Below are 18,402 nucleotides of genomic sequence, written 5' to 3'. Positions count from 1 at the left end.
CTATTACCTCTGGAGGTACCAACTTATTTAGAAAATTGATAAAACAGAAACAAACATCCCATTTTCCCTGTATGGACTTTATTTCACAGTAACCATAAACTAAAGGAAATGTTCTTCCTTATAGAAGGAAAAGTTAAACATCAGAAGAATGATAAAATTAGAAAATCACTATTTTGTAACATCCAATGAAATCAGGGCAATAATGATTGCTAAAACTATTAAGTGAAAGACTGAAACATTCACATAAAAGTATCAAGATGACAATACCTGAACCCACTAACCAATGTTTTCACTAGAGTGAGACAACTGGACACAATATTGATGCACCAAGAAGTGCACAGCACCACCTATGAAGTATTCTTGCCTCAAAAAAAAAAAACAACAAAAGGAACCTGAATTTAATCAACCCCACTAGATCTACCAACTAGTTTACAGGAAATAAGAGGTACTGTTAAGTGACACCATGAAGACAATCGTCCAAATAAAAAATGTGGGAAATTCTATAAGAAAAACGGCCCATCCAGTTTCTATAATAAATAAATGGTACTGGGGGAAAAAAGTGGGGAAGGGAAAATTTTATAGATGAAAAGTATCTTAAAAGGCTCAAACAAATGCTATGTGGACTTTGGATTCTAATTCAAACATACCAAAGGTAAAATGCCATTTTTGAGAAATATCTATTATGGCATTGAATAAGAGCATCTGATTTTATGGGATATTATAATAATCCTACCTAATAAAATGGTAATATGTAAATTACCATCACTCTGCTATGCCCTCGATTGGGCCAGAGGGAGGCGCAGGGGGCGGGACTCGGGGTGGCCGGGGTAGCCTATTGGGCCCGCAGGACGCTGAGCTCGTGTCGCCAGTGGCGGTGCGAGCTCAGCACCTGCGCCATGGCTGTGCTGCGGAACAGAAGGGGCCTCTGGGGCAGCGAGCTCACGTCCCGCCGCGGACCATCAAAATCGGTGGAGCTGGGTGCCTGGTGCACCAGCGGACAGGCACCCAGCTCCACCGCGATCGAAAGCGAAAGCGTGTAGGGGACCCTACACGTACATGATTCAATCATGCACTGGGCCTCTAGTATAATCATATTTTTTTAAGTCCTATTTTTTTAAGATACATACTGAAGTATTTACAGAAAACATGATAATGTCCTCTGGGATTGATTTCAAACATTCAAAAGAAAATGGTAAGGGTGAGAGTGTGGGTGACATTGGGAGAACAGATGAAACAAGAATGACAGAATGTTGATAGCTGTTCAAACTGGGTGTTAGGTACATGAGAGTTCATTACTCTATTCTACTTTTGTATATGTTTGAAGTTTTCCATAATAAAAAGTCAAAACAAGAAATCTTGCAAAAATTTGTTTAGCAACCTCAAGAATCTCATGAGCTCAATTTTCCCAAATGTAAAGTTTAAAATCACCAGAGTTTACCTCTGGGATCCTTTAGTGTGTTGTGAGTTCTGATGTAGTAAGAGCTACAGATGAGTAGATCAGTAAAATTCAAATAATTTCTTTTTGGTTGATTTTTCTTCTTAAATTCTGCCAGAGACAAAATGTTCTGGGATAGATGGAAAGAGAAATGACGGATATGGCATTTTAAAATACAGGTATAAAAATTAATATCACCAGTAATAAGACATATCAACATCATGTATCTTCTTGATACAATAAATGGAGAAAGCATACTATCACTTCTCTGATATTTCTTCCCCCAAATGTATAACTTCGATCTATTAATAGAAAAACATGAGAAAACTCAAATTGAGCGACACTATATAAAATAACGAGCCAATATTTTTCAGAAGTGTCATGGTCATGAAAGAAATACTGAAGAACTATGTAATGCAATGTAGAATCCTGCATTGGTTCCTGTATCAGACCAAGAACATTAGTAGGAAAACTGGTAAAATTTGAATAAGGCCTATAGATTAACAGTATTGCATGAATGTTAACTTCCTGGTGTTGATAACTGCATTATGGTTATATAAAGATGTTAATGTTAGGGAAACCTAGGTAAAGGGTATATGAGAACTCTAATTTTCTACAGAAAACGTTTCTCTACGTCTAAAATTGATTCAGAGTAGGAAATTAAAAATACATATATAATCAAGAAAGAAGTTCTATAGTTCACATGGGCATTACTAGACAATGTTGTGATTGCCTAAACCTAGAATATTACAACGTTGGCCAAAGAGTAAAAAGCAAATACAGTGCCTCCCAACCTATGTTCCCTAAATCCAGATACAGGGATTCTCAGTATTTCATTAGGGAAGTAGCACACTGCTTACCTCGCTCTGAATCAGAGCGATCTGAAGAAATAGTTGATCCGATGCTGTCCATTCGTATTCGTTCCATCTCCTGAGGACCCTGCAGCTGTTCCAGTCGCCGCTTTAAAAATCTCTGTTCTCTTTCCAAGTTTTCTAGCTGGTGCTGGCTCTTCCTTTCAGCTTCTTCAAGTTTCTAAAATGATATTTAAGTTTGTGTATAATCCAGTACAAACAGTACAACTGATTTTTACCTAACATCTCAAAAGATTTCTTTGTTAGACATGAATGAATATACTACAAATACGTGTGTGTGTGTGTGTGTGTGTGTGTGTGTGTGTGTGTGTATTAAAACACATAAGTACATCAAAAATCGTTATTTCTTTACTTTTTTTTTGGGGGGGGGTGTGTATAATGCATGCCACATTTACTAGAACAGTATGCAATTCTCAAAGTCTGTAAAGTTATCTCCATGAAAGAGAAACTTGCTCTGCAGTGCAGTTTGATGGAAAAATACTGAGAGACAGAGTCAAATGAAGCCATCTCCACCAGAGGGCACAACTGCCTTCGTTCTGGGTATCACCAGAGTTATTGTTATGTTCCTAAGTATTCCCAGCTCTTCCAACGGCCATGCTGTCAAAACAATTATTTTAATCAGGTTATGTTGCTCCTTCCCATCAGATTAGCTGATAAAAATTTTAGATTTCTCTTGATTCAGTTATTAAGGAAGGCATGGGTGAGCTAGTTGGTGTATATGAATAGGAATCATTGCTTCTAATAAAGCCAGGACCAAGAGAATCATGTGCAAATATGAAAGTAAAGGTTCTCACCTTGATGTGTGCTTTGGCTTTGTTGAGCAAACCAAGTGTTGTGTGCCTGGTGCAGTCTGGTCCTAGTGGAATCAGAACTTTTAAGCGTTCTAAACATAGGCGCAGATGAGCTCGTCTAAGAAAGACAGAAAAGTCAAATAAGCACAGTCTGAATATTCCACTAGAAATATCCAAAAACCTATTTTTAGACAAATAATAATTTGTACATTATTCAGTCTATAACCATGTTACACCCCTACTCCCATATCTGCAAGTGCAGGTATGCCTACTGATTTTCAACCTGCCATTTTTGTTGTACTCTACAGCTACTGGCCACTTCAGATTATTATCCCCAATGGTAATCTCTGTCAGAGATTATTTCATTTTAGCCTGCCCCATAAACTATCTCAACTGTATTAATGTAATGTGGAAGTAGGAAAGCATACTAGGGCAACTGTATTTGATTTTGAATAGCTAAAACTGAAGGCTAAAATAGGGATTTTCAGCTGGGGTAACCCAAGGACATAAAATGCTCATAGATTTCCATATCCTCCCTTCCACAAACACACACACACACACACACACACACACAGCTGTCCTACAGTGTTATATATTATTATGTATCATGTTGAACCATATAAAATTTCTGATATTCAACCATTTCTCCATTATAAAAACAACTTCATATGATCCAACACAATAGAAACAGCAAAATTCTGTGACCAGCTAGAATAGGATTAGGCAAAATATATGGCTCTGTGGTCAATTCTAACCACTGAAACCACAACCTATAAAACAGTTCCTTGCTTCCTAATATCTAAGCATACCAGCTTATTAGTTGTTTTTTAGAGATAATCTTTTTTAAAGTATGTTTTTATTGATTTGTAGAGAGAGGAATGGAGAGGGATAGAGAGAGAGAAACATCGATGAGAGAAGAACATCATCAATCGGCTGCCTCTTGCACGTTCCCTACTGGGGATCAAGCCCACAACCCAGGCATGTGCCGTGACTGGGAATCAAACTGGTGACCTCTTGGTTGGATCGACGCTTAACTGCTGAGCCACACTGGCTGGGCACTCATTAGTTTTTCATTTTATTTCTGTCTCTCTCCCTCTTCTCTTACTACCCACCTGCAATTTTCTACACATGGGAAAAAGCCAGGTGAAAAATTCTTGACTAAAAGTCATTTGCATTCTTTAATCCACCTATCCCATGTGGGCAAATTAGAGGAAATTTCTCCTGGAAATGCTAGCAGACAACCTTATGGATTTACCTTCCCTGTACCCCTAAAGGAACTATGATCACCATGATGAGAGTTCTGGGTACATATTTCCACTCTAAATAGTAGTCCACATCTTTGGTCCTGTGTTACATAAGGCATAATGTAATTCAGCAGTTAATCATATATCTGGAAAGAAAATTCACAAATGTGTTCATGGTTTACCCCTATTCCTTAAAGAGCTATAACTGAACAACTGTCTCAACTGTACCAGGAACAAAACACATCTTCCATTTTCTCCTCAAAGAGGGCCAAAAATGGTTTTATTAGCATACTCACCAAACTATGCTTTATCTGTCTTAATATACATGAAATAATCGTCAAGTGAAATTCCAAATGCTAGCAAATCCGAAAGAGGGGTAGGCAAGCAAGGATGACTAAAGGTAGTAAGGTCAGAGACTTGGCTGACGAATTGTTAAGATTCTTCCAATACCCACTAGCTCAGCTAGGAAGGTCTGTTAGTATTTCCATTCCAAATCTCTCTCCTGAGTTCAATAACTCAAATCTAATAAATTAGTTCCAGGCTGAAACCTGGCATACCTGATGTGGATAAGATACTTTTTATTTTTTTATTTTCCCTAAATCAATGGATTCCCCTTAATGTGATTTAATAATTAAAAAGTCACTCTCTCCCCAAATCACAGAGCCTTCAATAAAGTTTTCATTTTTAACTGGAAAACCTCATCGGTGATGTCTTTCACATGATCATAGAGTGCTCTTGCTGAGCAGACTAAAAACAAAACAAAATCCACAGTAAAAAAAAGCCTTTAAACTCTTCATTAGGATCATTATAGCATAGGCCTAACAACTGCACTCATGATATGACGTTGGAGAGACTGGTGATTCTTTTACTAATAACTAGAGGCTCCCAACAGGGAGCTCTGAATTAATCATGTAAATAAGTTTGCAAAGAAACTAACCAGTAAAGTTAACAATTATGTTGCCATAAGAATAACTTGCCAATTTTGTTCAAATTCCTTTAAACAAGAAATTCAGTGTATATATAGGAACTATCTTAGAAATTCAGTGTACATATTGGAAAAATAACTTCAGAATGATTCTTTACATCAAGAGGAAAAATTGGGTGGGTCAATGTTCTATTTTATGGGACATAAGTAAAAGTCGTATTAAAATCTGGGCAGAAATCCACTAATATAATATTAAGATGTTTATGTTTTCTATCCCTTTTTTAATCATTCAGTTGTATATTTATTACATGACTTTTGTATAATCAGCAATAATCCGGACACTTGCTTGAGTGGGAGATGTAAGAAAAAAGAAATGTAAACTTTTAAGAGTGTAAAATCTAGACTACAGAACAAAATATATTGTTTCATAACGAGGTAAGTCATACAGATAGCAAGGGCAACAGAAACTGAATAAAAGGAGAGATTGTAATTGGAGGAGGTAGACTTATAAAAGGTTGAAACTTGACTTTGCTCTTTAGGGATATTGAATTTGTCTATGAAAAAGCAAGGATTTTCAAGGGAATTAAAAGAGTAAAGGAAACAAGTTCATATATTGAGATAAAGTTGAATCCTAAAATTAAAAATACCTTAGTGTTTTTTTTTTCATTCAAGGGAAAACAACTGAAGTAGAATTCTATTTTTCAAAAGTATAAGCCAAGTTCAGCAGTCTGGTGATCTGCCATAGTGCAGTCACATCAGGAGATGCACAAGCCAAGGGAGTCAAGGTGTAAGTACTGCCTAAATGAGCAGGGAAGGCACACTGTCCTCTCAAATATTTGTTATTAGCCACTACTGACCATTCCTTCAGTCAAATACATAATTACAAGTGCACACCGAGACACAGCTTACACCAAGAAAACATGTCCTGGGATACCATGTCTCGCCAAGGCCAATGGTGTCATTGTCTATGTGTCGTAAATACAGTTCTCCAAAATAGGTAATAGTGTAAAGGATGAGAGGTGAATCGTGTCCTCTCTCTCTCCTGTGGGAAGAAGTGTATCTGTGGGAGCCAAATGTCATTTCTTAGTTTTTGTATTTGTAACAATCAGGCATTTGGAGAGTGGAATGACAAAGGGTTAATGGCAGCTACAGGATAGCAGCCAACCAAGGAGGAGCCACACTTTTCAAAGTTGCCATCCAAATACTGCACACAGTTGTCCACATGTGCTTGCTTCTATGCCGCTTTTAGGGGCACACTTCTAAGAGCGATGGACACCTCGTGACTGTAAACTGCATGGCACAGTTCTTCTTCCCTTACAATGGTGCTGGGCTCCTCTCCACCCTTTCTCCCAGTCTCCCTGCTGGTAACCAGATTGCAAGCTTAACCACCAACGACCTAGAAAGGCATATCTTTTGATGCCATCTGGTCCTTTCTTTTCTTGCCTTCATTCTCATGTGACTGGTGGCTCGGGAGCCTCCTGTGTGTGCCTGACAAATCATGGGCTGTACGATACTGGAGGAAGAAAAGAGGACAAGAGACAGAAGAAAAAAAGCTTGGTTTGATTTGAAAATCCTCACGCACAGAGAAAAAAAATTGCAAGTATCATAAAGATGATGTTTTTCACGTCCCCAAGGAGTGGAAGAGCTGACAACAAGGATTCCTAACAGGTACAACCCTGCACCTTTAATCAAAGTAGGGTAAGAAGGCTGGGGAAAGTTAAGGCTTTTGTGCTGACTATTCTGATGAACACTAGACTAGCAACCCAATAGAAAAAATCCTGACAGTGTAAAATCTATGAAACTAGACTTGATCAAAACTGAGAAAAAAAATTTAGCTCCCTGGTTAGCATTTACTTAACTTTACACAACACATGGATGGCATAACAAAAATTAAATTAGGAAAGATTTTAGTTTCATAGTTTTTATTATGCTACCCATGTGCTGTGAAAAGTTAAGTAAATGCTAACCAGGGAGCTAACAATGGAGAGATACAAAAGTACAAATATGATCATATTCTACAATTCAGCTTATTTTGTTTGTGAACTAAGAAAGTTTAGACAAGCGGTCCCCATAAAATGGCATATGGCAAATGGCAAATAAGTAAATGCTAACCAGGGAGCAAAGTTAGGATTAGACCCTGCAGCAGGAAGTGCCCTATGAGAAAACTGAGGTTTCCTGGCTGAGCAGGAGTGGGTAAGACAATGGAGAGATACACAAATACTTCTATTTTCAAAGATGCTTTGAGGTCTATTTTAAAATGACATTTAAAAGTGGGTTTTACCCAGGGGAAGGGCAAGTCTCAGTGCCTAACCCTGTTAGACAGAAGGTCCTATCAAAATTTACCCACACCTTCAAAAAGGGCAAGCCCCTTGTGGGAAAAGGAACAATTAAGAGTCTGTTTGGCTCTTATTTTGGTAGATTGGGATCATTTTTCTCTGAAGGAACCAATGCTGCATTTGATTTCAAACCTTGTAAACTCTGCTGCAAACCGAAGTATCACAGAATGTGAGGGGAAATGGTTTTGCTATTAAATGGCCCCTCCTAGTAGCTGTGACATTTTAAAGCACAGGTATATATCAACCACAAGAAGCAAACAGTGTTGAAGGAGAAGAAAGAATTCCCTTTCAGGAAAAAATTGCAAGTATCATCCGATGATGTTTTTCAAGTCGCCTCTGGAAACTCGAGTCCCTCTGCCCAACAATGAGAAATTTAACGAGCCTGCCCAGCCTCACAAACCATCCACTGGCTGATGCCCTTGAAGGCACGGTCCTTCATTGGAACTTCTCTTTCATTCCTCCACTACAGGATACCAAGACTTTGCCAAGTAACTAAATAAAAATGGAAAACAAGTCAAGTGATAGGGACAGTACTTGCATTTTCCTCTCTGCTGAATGTTACGCAATGGGCTTTGAGTTCTCCCTCGAGCCACGTTCTTCAAAGCTGCAGTGGCGTGTGGCCAGGTTTCCCCACTTGCTACCCACTTTTGCACATGACATCAGCTAAATGCTTATCCTACACATTTTATATTCCAACATTTCTCTAAAGTTTAATGTGTTGAGAATCTTAGGAAAATCTCCTAAACTTCAAAACAACTGCCTGCCTCCTTTTATGAAAAATGACATTAAAAATGGATCCAGATAGCAAGCACACTCCTGCGGCTCATGAATTTTATTTACAAAAACAAATATGATCATATCCTACAATTCAGCTTATTTTGTTTGTGAACTAAGAAAGTTTAGACAAGCGGTCCCCATAAAATGGCATATGGTAATTATGTTTCACTTACGACGTATATATTTTCTCCTTTGCAAAACATAAACGGACAATTAATTCCCTGGTATTAACTTGGTAAGTGGCATTTTCCTAGAGTTAGACCGGATTGTGGTATCATGGGGCTTGATGACAACAAAATAAAAACTCAGGAGACTATCTGGGACCCTCTTCTCAGTTTTCAAAAACAGATGCTTTCATTAATATTCTTCTTAATTCAACTGGTATCTTGTAAAATAACCAGAGAGGAATATCAACAAGTGTTATAATGAAGTTTCAAATTATATAAATCATATATATTGTCATATATATATATAACTTATTTCATAGTCACATTGTCCATCGAAGCACTAAAAGGACTCATTTATATACAGATAAATAAAATCAGAAAAGCTGAGATACATGTTACTCATTCTTGGGAGACTTTTAAAAATCACCTTCTGCTAATAAAATCTAAGTAGTTCTTAGGTAGGGAGCCAGACAGTATTTAAAGCCAGAAAGTTAAATATAGTGTGCCTTCGAGAAGTCATAGTTTTCCTCAAATATTTTGAAGAAAGGCACTATTTTATATAAAATGAAGCATAGACAATACAAAATATACTTTTAAGATGAAAAAAAAAACAAACTTCAAATTTCATTATTTCACACTGTATCCAAGGACCTCCAGGAATCTATGTTCAAACTACTAGAGCACATTACTGTAGATCCCTATGACAGTTCTGGATCTCAGAACCTCACTTCCGAGTCACAGCTGGGATTATGACTTTCAAAGGTTTAGACAGGAAGAGTGGAGAAGAGAGGGAAGGTGGGGAGGAGAGAGGAGAACTTGTGGAGTACTCAAATTAATGACAAAATAGTGACATATTCTTTCTCAAACTACACAGATTCCGTGTAGGTTGACATTTATTTAGTCTTTCCATCTCAGAGATATGAGGAAGATGAAGTGGCCACTCAGAGGCAATAACAATGATCATCAGTAAACAATGAACTCCACCCTATCATGTCACTGAACTAGATGTAAAGATTTGTAAAAGATGCCAGTAGTAATCTTTATCCGTTTGAAGATGCTCTAATTTACCCTCTGTCTACCACCTTTCCAGCCCCACTTCCCGTCACTTCTTGAAAACCTCTTCCACAAACCAAATGTGCTTTCATATTTACTGATTTCTCTACCTGGAATGCCTTTCTCTCCACTGTCCAACTAGCGGGCATCTAACTCATTTGTCAGCCCACAGTTAAACTATTGTTTCTCCCATGAGGCCTTCCTTGCCATACCCCTTTCTCAGGTAATTAATAATTGATTTTCATGCCAATCACATATTTTAATTATCTTCTAGGTAAGACTGAATCCATTCTTTTAGTCATTTCAGGTCTTCAAATACCAACAGAAAGACTGGCCCACCGTGAGGAGGAGGTATGTAACAATTTCCAGTGGATTTATCTAGGACTCTCTAGCTCACCAAAGTTGAGGTAACAATACTGAGGCCTCTAAAGACTATAATCAGGCCAACATTCATTAGAGATCTGCTTATGGATGCCAGAATTCTACACTGGGTTGTTTTGTGTGCAGCTGAGGTCACCACCAAAGATGACTACATGTAGAGTAACCAACAATCTCCAACTTAACTCTTGATTAGAGTTGACATCTTATATTTTATTTTTAAATTTTATTTTATTTTTTTCCAGCACCTTTTATCCTCTCTATGCCCTTTACCACTTCCACCCATCCCCCTCCACCCCCACAAACCACACTGTTGTACATGTCCACGAGTTCTTTTTTTTTTTGCTCAGTTTCTCCACCCCACACCCCCCCCCCAAACTCTCTAATTATGAATCTCGACATCTCTTTTAATAGTGAAACATAGGGTTAAGATTTGCAGACACTACAACAGAGTGACTTATCAAAGAATTTATAGTGATGGGGACTAGGACAACAATGTCAAAGGAAATTCAAAAATAAAAATTTTTAATTCAATTTTTTGGCACCAATTTCGACTTTTAGACTTTATTAACAACAGGCTTCCTAGCAAATAGAAAATATAACTGATATAAATTTGGCCTCTGTTCCATCTGTTATTCAATAAATAAAAAGTGATAAAAACAAGTATAATAATACTAAGGCAATTACTAAGAAGAAAATAGAAAAGAAACAGCTAAGAAAACTCAGGTATGAAAGGGGAAAGTCTAAAAAGAAGTACTCCACAATGCCCGGGGGCGGAGGGAGGGGGAATTAAATGAATAGTTTTTATCCCATCTGGTAATATGAGAAATTAGTGTTTGCACAGTTTTACACGATCCCAGGACTGCTGATCAGATGAAGGCTACTACATAATACAGAACACATACACAAACGATTTTTTTTCACTGTCATGCTTTCATCTCTAAGACTTGGCTTTTGACAGCCTCATTTGAAAAAAAAATTTTTTTTAAATCTGGTTCCAAAGGCCTATATTCTTCACTGAAACTCCCACAAGGAACCCAATCTCCAAAGTAATTTAACAAAAATTGCTCACTGGGCCCCGGGTCCGGGTGAGGCCACGTGCCCCTGGGTCCGGGCGAGGCCATGCGCCCCTGGGTCCGGGTGAAGCTGAATCCTGGGTCCGGGCGAGGCCGTGCGCCCCTGGGTCCGGGTGAGGCTGAATCCTGGGTCCGGGCGAGGCCGCGGGCCCCTGGAGCCGGGTGAGCCCTGGGCCCCGGGTCCGGGCGAGGCCGCGGGCCCCTGGAGCCGGGTGAGCCCTGGGCCCCGGGTCGGGGCGAGGCCGCGGGCCCCTGGAGCCGGGTGAGCCCTGGGCCCCGGGTCGGGGCGAGGCCGCGGGCCCCTGGAGCCGGGTGAGCCCTGGGCCCCGGGTCCGGGCGAGGCCGCGGGCCCCTGGAGCCGGGTGAGCCCTGGGCCCCGGGTCCGGGCGAGGCCGCGGGCCCCTGGAGCCGGGTGAGCCCTGGGCCCCGGGTCGGGGCGAGGCCGCGGGCCCCTGGAGCCGGGTGAGCCCTGGGCCCCGGGTCGGGGCGAGGCCGCGGGCCCCTGGAGCCGGGTGAGCCCTGGGCCCCGGGTCCGGGCGAGGCCGCGGGCCCCTGGAGCCGGGTGAGCCCTGGGCCCCGGGTCCGGGCGAGGCCGCGGGCCCCTGGAGCCGGGTGAGCCCTGGGCCCCGGGTCCGGGCGAGGCCGCGGGCCCCTGGAGCCGGGTGAGCCCTGGGCCCCGGGTCCGGGCGAGGCCGCGGGCCCCTGGAGCCGGGTGAGCCCTGGGCCCCGGGTCCGGGCGAGGCCGCGGGCCCCTGGAGCCGGGTGAGCCCTGGGCCCCGGGTCCGGGCGAGGCCGCGGGCCCCTGGAGCCGGGTGAGCCCTGGGCCCCGGGTCCGGGCGAGGCCGCGGGCCCCTGGAGCCGGGTGAGCCCTGGGCCCCGGGTCCGGGCGAGGCCGCGGGCCCCTGGAGCCGGGTGAGCCCTGGGCCCCGGGTCCGGGCGAGGCCGCGGGCCCCTGGAGCCGGGTGAGCCCTGGGCCCCGGGTCCGGGCGAGGCCGCGGGCCCCTGGAGCCGGGTGAGCCCTGGGCCCCGGGTCCGGGCGAGGCCGCGGGCCCCTGGAGCCGGGTGAGCCCTGGGCCCCGGGTCCGGGCGAGGCCGCGGGCCCCTGGAGCCGGGTGAGCCCTGGGCCCCGGGTCCGGGCGAGGCCGCGGGCCCCTGGAGCCGGGTGAGCCCTGGGCCCCGGGTCCGGGCGAGGCCGCGGGCCCCTGGAGCCGGGTGAGCCCTGGGCCCCGGGTCCGGGCGAGGCCGCGGGCCCCTGGAGCCGGGTGAGCCCTGGGCCCCGGGTCCGGGCGAGGCCGCGGGCCCCTGGAGCCGGGTGAGCCCTGGGCCCCGGGTCCGGGCGAGGCCGCGGGCCCCTGGAGCCGGGTGAGCCCTGGGCCCCGGGTCCGGGCGAGGCCGCGGGCCCCTGGAGCCGGGTGAGCCCTGGGCCCCGGGTCCGGGCGAGGCCGCGGGCCCCTGGAGCCGGGTGAGCCCTGGGCCCCGGGTCCGGGCGAGGCCGCGGGCCCCTGGAGCCGGGTGAGCCCTGGGCCCCGGGTCCGGGCGAGGCCGCGGGCCCCTGGAGCCGGGTGAGCCCTGGGCCCCGGGTCCGGGCGAGGCCGCGGGCCCCTGGAGCCGGGTGAGCCCTGGGCCCCGGGTCCGGGCGAGGCCGCGGGCCCCTGGAGCCGGGTGAGCCCTGGGCCCCGGGTCCGGGCGAGGCCGCGGGCCCCTGGAGCCGGGTGAGCCCTGGGCCCCGGGTCCGGGCGAGGCCGCGGGCCCCTGGAGCCGGGTGAGCCCTGGGCCCCGGGTCCGGGCGAGGCCGCGGGCCCCTGGATCCGGGTGAGCCTGGCCCCGGGTCCGGGCGAGGCCGCGGGCCCCTGGATCCGGGTGAAGCAGTGCCCCTGGGTCCAGCCGAGACCAAACCAGAGGGAGTCGGACCTGCATTACCACCATTTGTCCACCATCCAGAGCTGAGGGGTCAGTGCCGACATGTACTCATAGGGAACCGGTGGACATTGATATTGGGTCTCAAAAGAACTGTTGGTCCAGAAAGAAACTCACCACAGACTGATTCATTTGCCTGTCAGCATAACTATTATTGCTCGTCGCACATTCAATTCTTATAAGTATATCTATAGTGACACATGATTTCGCTCATCTAGGGGAAATGATGAACAACATAGACTGATGAACAAGAACAGAACCAGAAACAAGGAGGCATCGATCGGACTATCGGGCCTCAGAGGGAGGATAGGGGAGGGTGGGGGGAGGGGGGAGAGATCAACCAAAGGTCTTGTGTGCATGCATATGAGCCTAACCAATGCTTAAGTTCAACAGAGGGTTGGGGCATCCAAGGGGAGGGGTGTGGGATGGGAATGGGGGGATGAGGACAAATATGTGACACCTTAATCAATAAAGAAATTTAAAAAAAAAAAAAAAAAAAAAAATTGCTCACTGGACGTCCATTCTGAGCTAAATTTATATTCCATGCATACATCTCATCCGCTCTATGTTTATGAGGATTTGCGTGTGTGTGGTTTTAAAAAAAAACAACATAAACAACAACAACAACAAAAAACAACAAAAATTTATTCATTCACCGTATTTCTTCTTTGGTCACACAAGAACTTTCTGTATTCTAAGTTCCAAAGTCTGGGAAATAGGGCTACATCACTGGGGAACACAGTGGCAATTTGTTCTAAATACAAAATAGCTTATTTTCCTTTGGCAACCTTCCAGGGGTTTGGGTGGAGGGAAAGGATACTCTTCTCTAAAGAGATCAGGAGAGATCATGCTCTGAACCTGGCCTACTGTCAAAACTTAGCTGTGGGTGGAAGAGACATCTTAAAAAATTAGTTACCTTTCACATCAACTTGGAAACTGATTAAAGGCTTTTTTGCATTATTAACTGTTTTTCTAATCTTCAGCCTTTTGTTGGTGTTCATCCCTGTTCTGGCAGCCCCCATTGGCTGATTTAATGGTTCCAAGGGCTGAGAAGTGTTGCTCTCCAAGAGAAAAAGCATTCTCACAGGGACTGGGAAGGCAATCAGCAATCTCAACAGTAGCTACTTGTTAATTTTCTACTTGAAACACAGTGATGTCAATAGTATTGTACCCTACCAGCCACCATGGGGTAAGGTACATTTTGAAATCAAAACAGACGTCCTACGTGCTGGCAAGTCAGATCTGAGACACAGTGATAATGTTCTGTAAGACACTGCCCTAGTTTCATATGCAAAACGCACATAACAAGCATTAGTCTACTCTTCTCTAAAAATCTAACTCTCACAGCCCGTTCTACCCCACAGCCCAGTGAAGTTATTTTGTTATATCAAATTATAGTCCGGAATGGCAGAGAGAAATGAAGAAATATTGCTACTGATCCCTCATAAAATGGTGAGCCTACATAGCACAAACAGCACACTCAAAGAATGCTTTGTAATGTGAATGTTCATGTAGAGGCATAAAATGAAAATAGCACAATGCCTTTAAAAAATGGCCCTGCTAATAAGATGATTAGCATAATAGTTCACTTTAAGGGGGTGTATCTACTTAAAAGGAAAGACACATTTTATTAAGTGGAACAGGAACACTCTGGCCTAAGAATGAATGCATCCCTGGAAAAGGAATATTCACAATTTATACTGAGTATGAGCAACCTGAAATAAGGAACTAAATGATTAAAAGTGGTGACCATGCTTACCACTGGCAGACGGCAAATGGTTTGGCATTGCTGGGTATCTGCCAATTCAGTCAAGCCAGCCAGGGATTATTTTGAAAGTCCCATTTTAGCACAATTTCCCCAGAATTAAAATGCAGGGAGTTTTGTTTATTTTGTTTTTTGGGGAGAGGGTAAAATTTTGGGCAGGAAAAGGTAACAAAGAGCAATTGTTGGCCCATCTGTAATTAACCCATTGGGCATTTGGAACCTCTGGAAACATAAGATTCATAGAATTTTAAACATCATAGTTCTGACAATGACAGATAATTAATGTTTTGGTATAGCTTTTTATTTCAGATCTTTTTACTTCTGATCTTTCTCTTTCATAATATTATATCACACTTTTTCTCTGACCACAAAGGGCCCAACTGAAGAGTAGTTTTTGAGAGTTACTTTTGGAGGCAGCCTCACACAACACCTGGCATCAATCCTGAGCATGCTCTCCTCTGATAAAGCAAAAAAAAATTTTCAGTATTGTATTTGGACACTGACAGATGAGCATTTTTAGGCAGGTAGAAAGTGAACATGCCTTAAGAACTACTTTACTTTTTAAAACCCTTCTGAAAAGGAAACGGTATTCAATGGAGTAACAACAACTACAATAGTCTCATAAAAGGCAAACTTTTTCCAGTGAAAAACTGGGTTCAAATTATAACTGAGTTGCACCACTATTTTTTTTTTTTACTTGTTTCTATTTATATTGTCTAAATTTTAGTTTGATTCTCCTCTGGATCAGCCCAGGAAAAAAATTAAATAAGAGAAGAACCAGAGATCTAATATATATTTTGTGTGATTCCAGCATCAGCTCCATACCATTACTAGAGGCCCAATGCACGAAATTCGTGCATGGGTAGGGTCCCTAGGCCTGGCCAGTGATCAGGGATGATCTGTGGGGCAACCAGCAGGGTGATCAGGGGGACCCCCCCCCCCACCTCCGCTGGCACCTGCCTTGGCTGGCCTGGGGCCTGCAGGCTGGGGGCAGCTCCTGCATTGAGCATCTGCCCCCTGGTGGTCAGTGCGCATCATCGTTCCACAGGTTGTTCCAGCGTTCGGTCAATTTGCATATTAGGCTTTTATTATATAGAATAGTTTTCTGTCCTAGAAGGACTGTTATACAAGTGCTATTACACTTTGATTCCAGGAGAACAGCCCTGAAAAATCTATATTGCTGTGTGGTTTTTGAGAAGAAGGAAAAGCCAGGATGAGGGAACATGTTCTGCTTTGTTACCACAGCCAATCAAAATCCTGGCTGCTCATCAGGGCAGGTTGTGTGGCTCTCTCGCCCAAGTATATTCCAACAAGAACACAAAAACGGGCAATCCAACCAAAAAAGAAGGTGGTTGAGTTTGGAGGATAAATTTGCCCAACTTGGCTACATTTCCTTTCAGATATTAGAGATAGTATAGGCTGAAAGTCCTAAAACATCTTCCAGGATTACCAACACCTCTAATCTCAGGGAACAAAAGATAATATGAAGGATCCTTTAAAAGGTGAAAAATAAGACCCCAAATCTATTCAGTATTTTTTTTTAAGCACACCAATATCCAGAACATTCAAGACAGCAAATATAGTTCCTATTTCCTTGTCACCTGACCCAACCCATGCGGCAGTAAGTTCTGACTGCTTAAGGGAGTTCTCAGAGCCCAGGATCACCAGGTTTCTCTTTAGGAAAGCCTCCTCCATTACAAAAACAGCAGTCTTGCAAAGTTGTTAGGCTCTATCTAATTTGTGTTATGTTTACAAATGTTTTAACTGCAAAGATGAAATTTCCAATTGAAAAAGAACCTTATGTAGAAGAGATTGGATTTTTTTATAGTTATGCCAAATACAAGCTGTTCTATAATTTGTGAATCAGGCTGGAATAAAGTGAATCAAGATAGAAAAAACATACAGACGTTATAATTCTAGAGAAAAAATGCCATAACTGGTCATACCAATGATTCAAATGCCAGAGTATGTTTTTGTCAGTGACACCAACAGATGGGTCTGGGAAACTATGATGGTTGTCCCCCATGACAATACATATATATTACAAAAATACTAGTGGCCTGGTGCACAAAATTCGTGTACATTAAAAGGGAATTATATAGAGGAAATATTTTAATATTGCTATTTGCCCTTTCTCTATAATAGAAGTGTCAGAGATGAAAGAAAATTAGTAAAATGTATATGAAAATCTCCCTCCTGTCAGAGTCTGGGGCGCGCTGCGGGACCCAGAGTCAAGTCCCTGGCCCACCCATGTGTGCCTTGAAACTGCGCGAGACCCAGACCCGGGCAGTCCCACCCCCGTCAAGCCCCGCAGGGCGGGGGGCGCAGCCTCAGGTCCCCGGCCCAGCCTCAGGCCCCGCGGGCCTGGCGCCAGGGCAGGGGGCAAGGCCTTAGGTCCCCCAGCCCGGCCTCAGGTCCCCCGGCCCAGGCGCAAGGGCGTGAAAACCATTTGCAAATTAGCTCTTTATTACATAGGATACCCCCAACATATTTTGTAATATTTTTATCACAAGTAAAAGTGCAAAGGGTGGGGAAGAGGACAGAGTTAGAGAGGGGGTCAAATTGCACTTTAATGGAAACAGTAAAACTGTTGCTAAAAGACGGAATAATTCTTAACTATTGTTTATTCCTAACCACTGTCTGTTGCACCTCTACTAGCATCTAACCCCTCTGTACTAAAATACTCAAAGCTCTATAAAAAATATTGAGAAGCCCAGGTGGTGTGCTCAGTGGTTGCGTGTCAACCTGTGAACTAGGAAGTCAGTCGTAGTTCTAATCCCGGTCAGGGAACCTGCCAGGGCTGCGGGCTCGATCCCTCTTGTGGGGCGTGCAGGGGGCAGCCAATCAACGATTCTCTCTCATCATTGATGTTTCTATCTCTCTCTTCCTCTCCCTTCCTCTCTGAAATAAAAAAAATATATTTTAAAAAATGGAGAAATCTCTTAATTAAGCTTCACTTGATTAGAAAAATAAGGCCATTTTGCAAACTGAAGCTGTGAAGTGCAAACATGTGTCTGAGCTCCGCTTTGCTATGTCTAAACAAAGAAATCCTAGATATATGTAGAATATAGTTCTTTATATTGTTTCCAGAAAGTTTCTCCATTGAGGACTACCAACTGAAAAAAAATATTTTTAAATTAAAACACTAAACCAGAAAATGCCCTAACGCTAATGTTAAAAAATCCATTTTTTCTATTTCATTCAAATAAATATTACTAAACTAAGCATTATTGACTACAATTTTAAAATAAAAAATAACTTTACTGTAGCAAATTCTTAAACATTTAGAAAATGACTGGCAAATGCCCATTATCTTTATCACAAGTAAATTAATCTACATATCTATCTGCATGAAAATAAAATCTATGATCTCAAGAATAATGAAAAACTAATCACAAATATCTTTTCTTCTAAGCACAGCAGATCAAAATGTGTTAAACATATTTTCCTTTTTATTGAATTTATTGGGGTAACAGTAGTTAACAAAATTATACAAGTTTCAGGTTGCACAATTTCACAACACATCATCTGTACACTGTATTGTATGTTCACACCCCGTCAAGTCTCTATTCATCACCATTTATTCTCCCTATACCCTCCTCCACCTTCCCAAACCCCCCTTCTCCCTGGCAATCATCACACTGTTGTCAGTGTCTATGAGATTTT

At 43.3% G+C, this 18,402-nt stretch overlaps 1 protein-coding gene across 2 annotated transcripts in view; it reads right to left on the bottom strand.

Annotated features, from left to right (window-relative positions):
- MXI1 (MAX interactor 1, dimerization protein) overlaps nucleotides 1-18,402 on the bottom strand; it is a 73,330-nt gene that overhangs the window by 4,363 nt on the left and 50,565 nt on the right. For both annotated transcript variants that reach the window (XM_079793499.1, XM_079793500.1), the window contains exons 4-5: nucleotides 3,102-3,216; nucleotides 2,296-2,467 (exon numbers count right to left, since the gene is read on the bottom strand). In XM_079793499.1, coding sequence (XP_079649625.1) covers nucleotides 2,296-2,467; nucleotides 3,102-3,216 — 287 coding nt within the window. The remainder of the gene's footprint in view (nucleotides 1-2,295; nucleotides 2,468-3,101; nucleotides 3,217-18,402) is intronic.

This window comes from Cnephaeus nilssonii, assembly GCF_951640355.1.
Source record: "Cnephaeus nilssonii genome assembly, chromosome: 16".
Classification (NCBI taxonomy): domain Eukaryota; kingdom Metazoa; phylum Chordata; class Mammalia; order Chiroptera; family Vespertilionidae; genus Cnephaeus; species Cnephaeus nilssonii.
The sequence above is the reverse complement of the archived record's forward strand: the minus strand, read 5'-3'. Positions and strand labels throughout refer to the sequence as shown.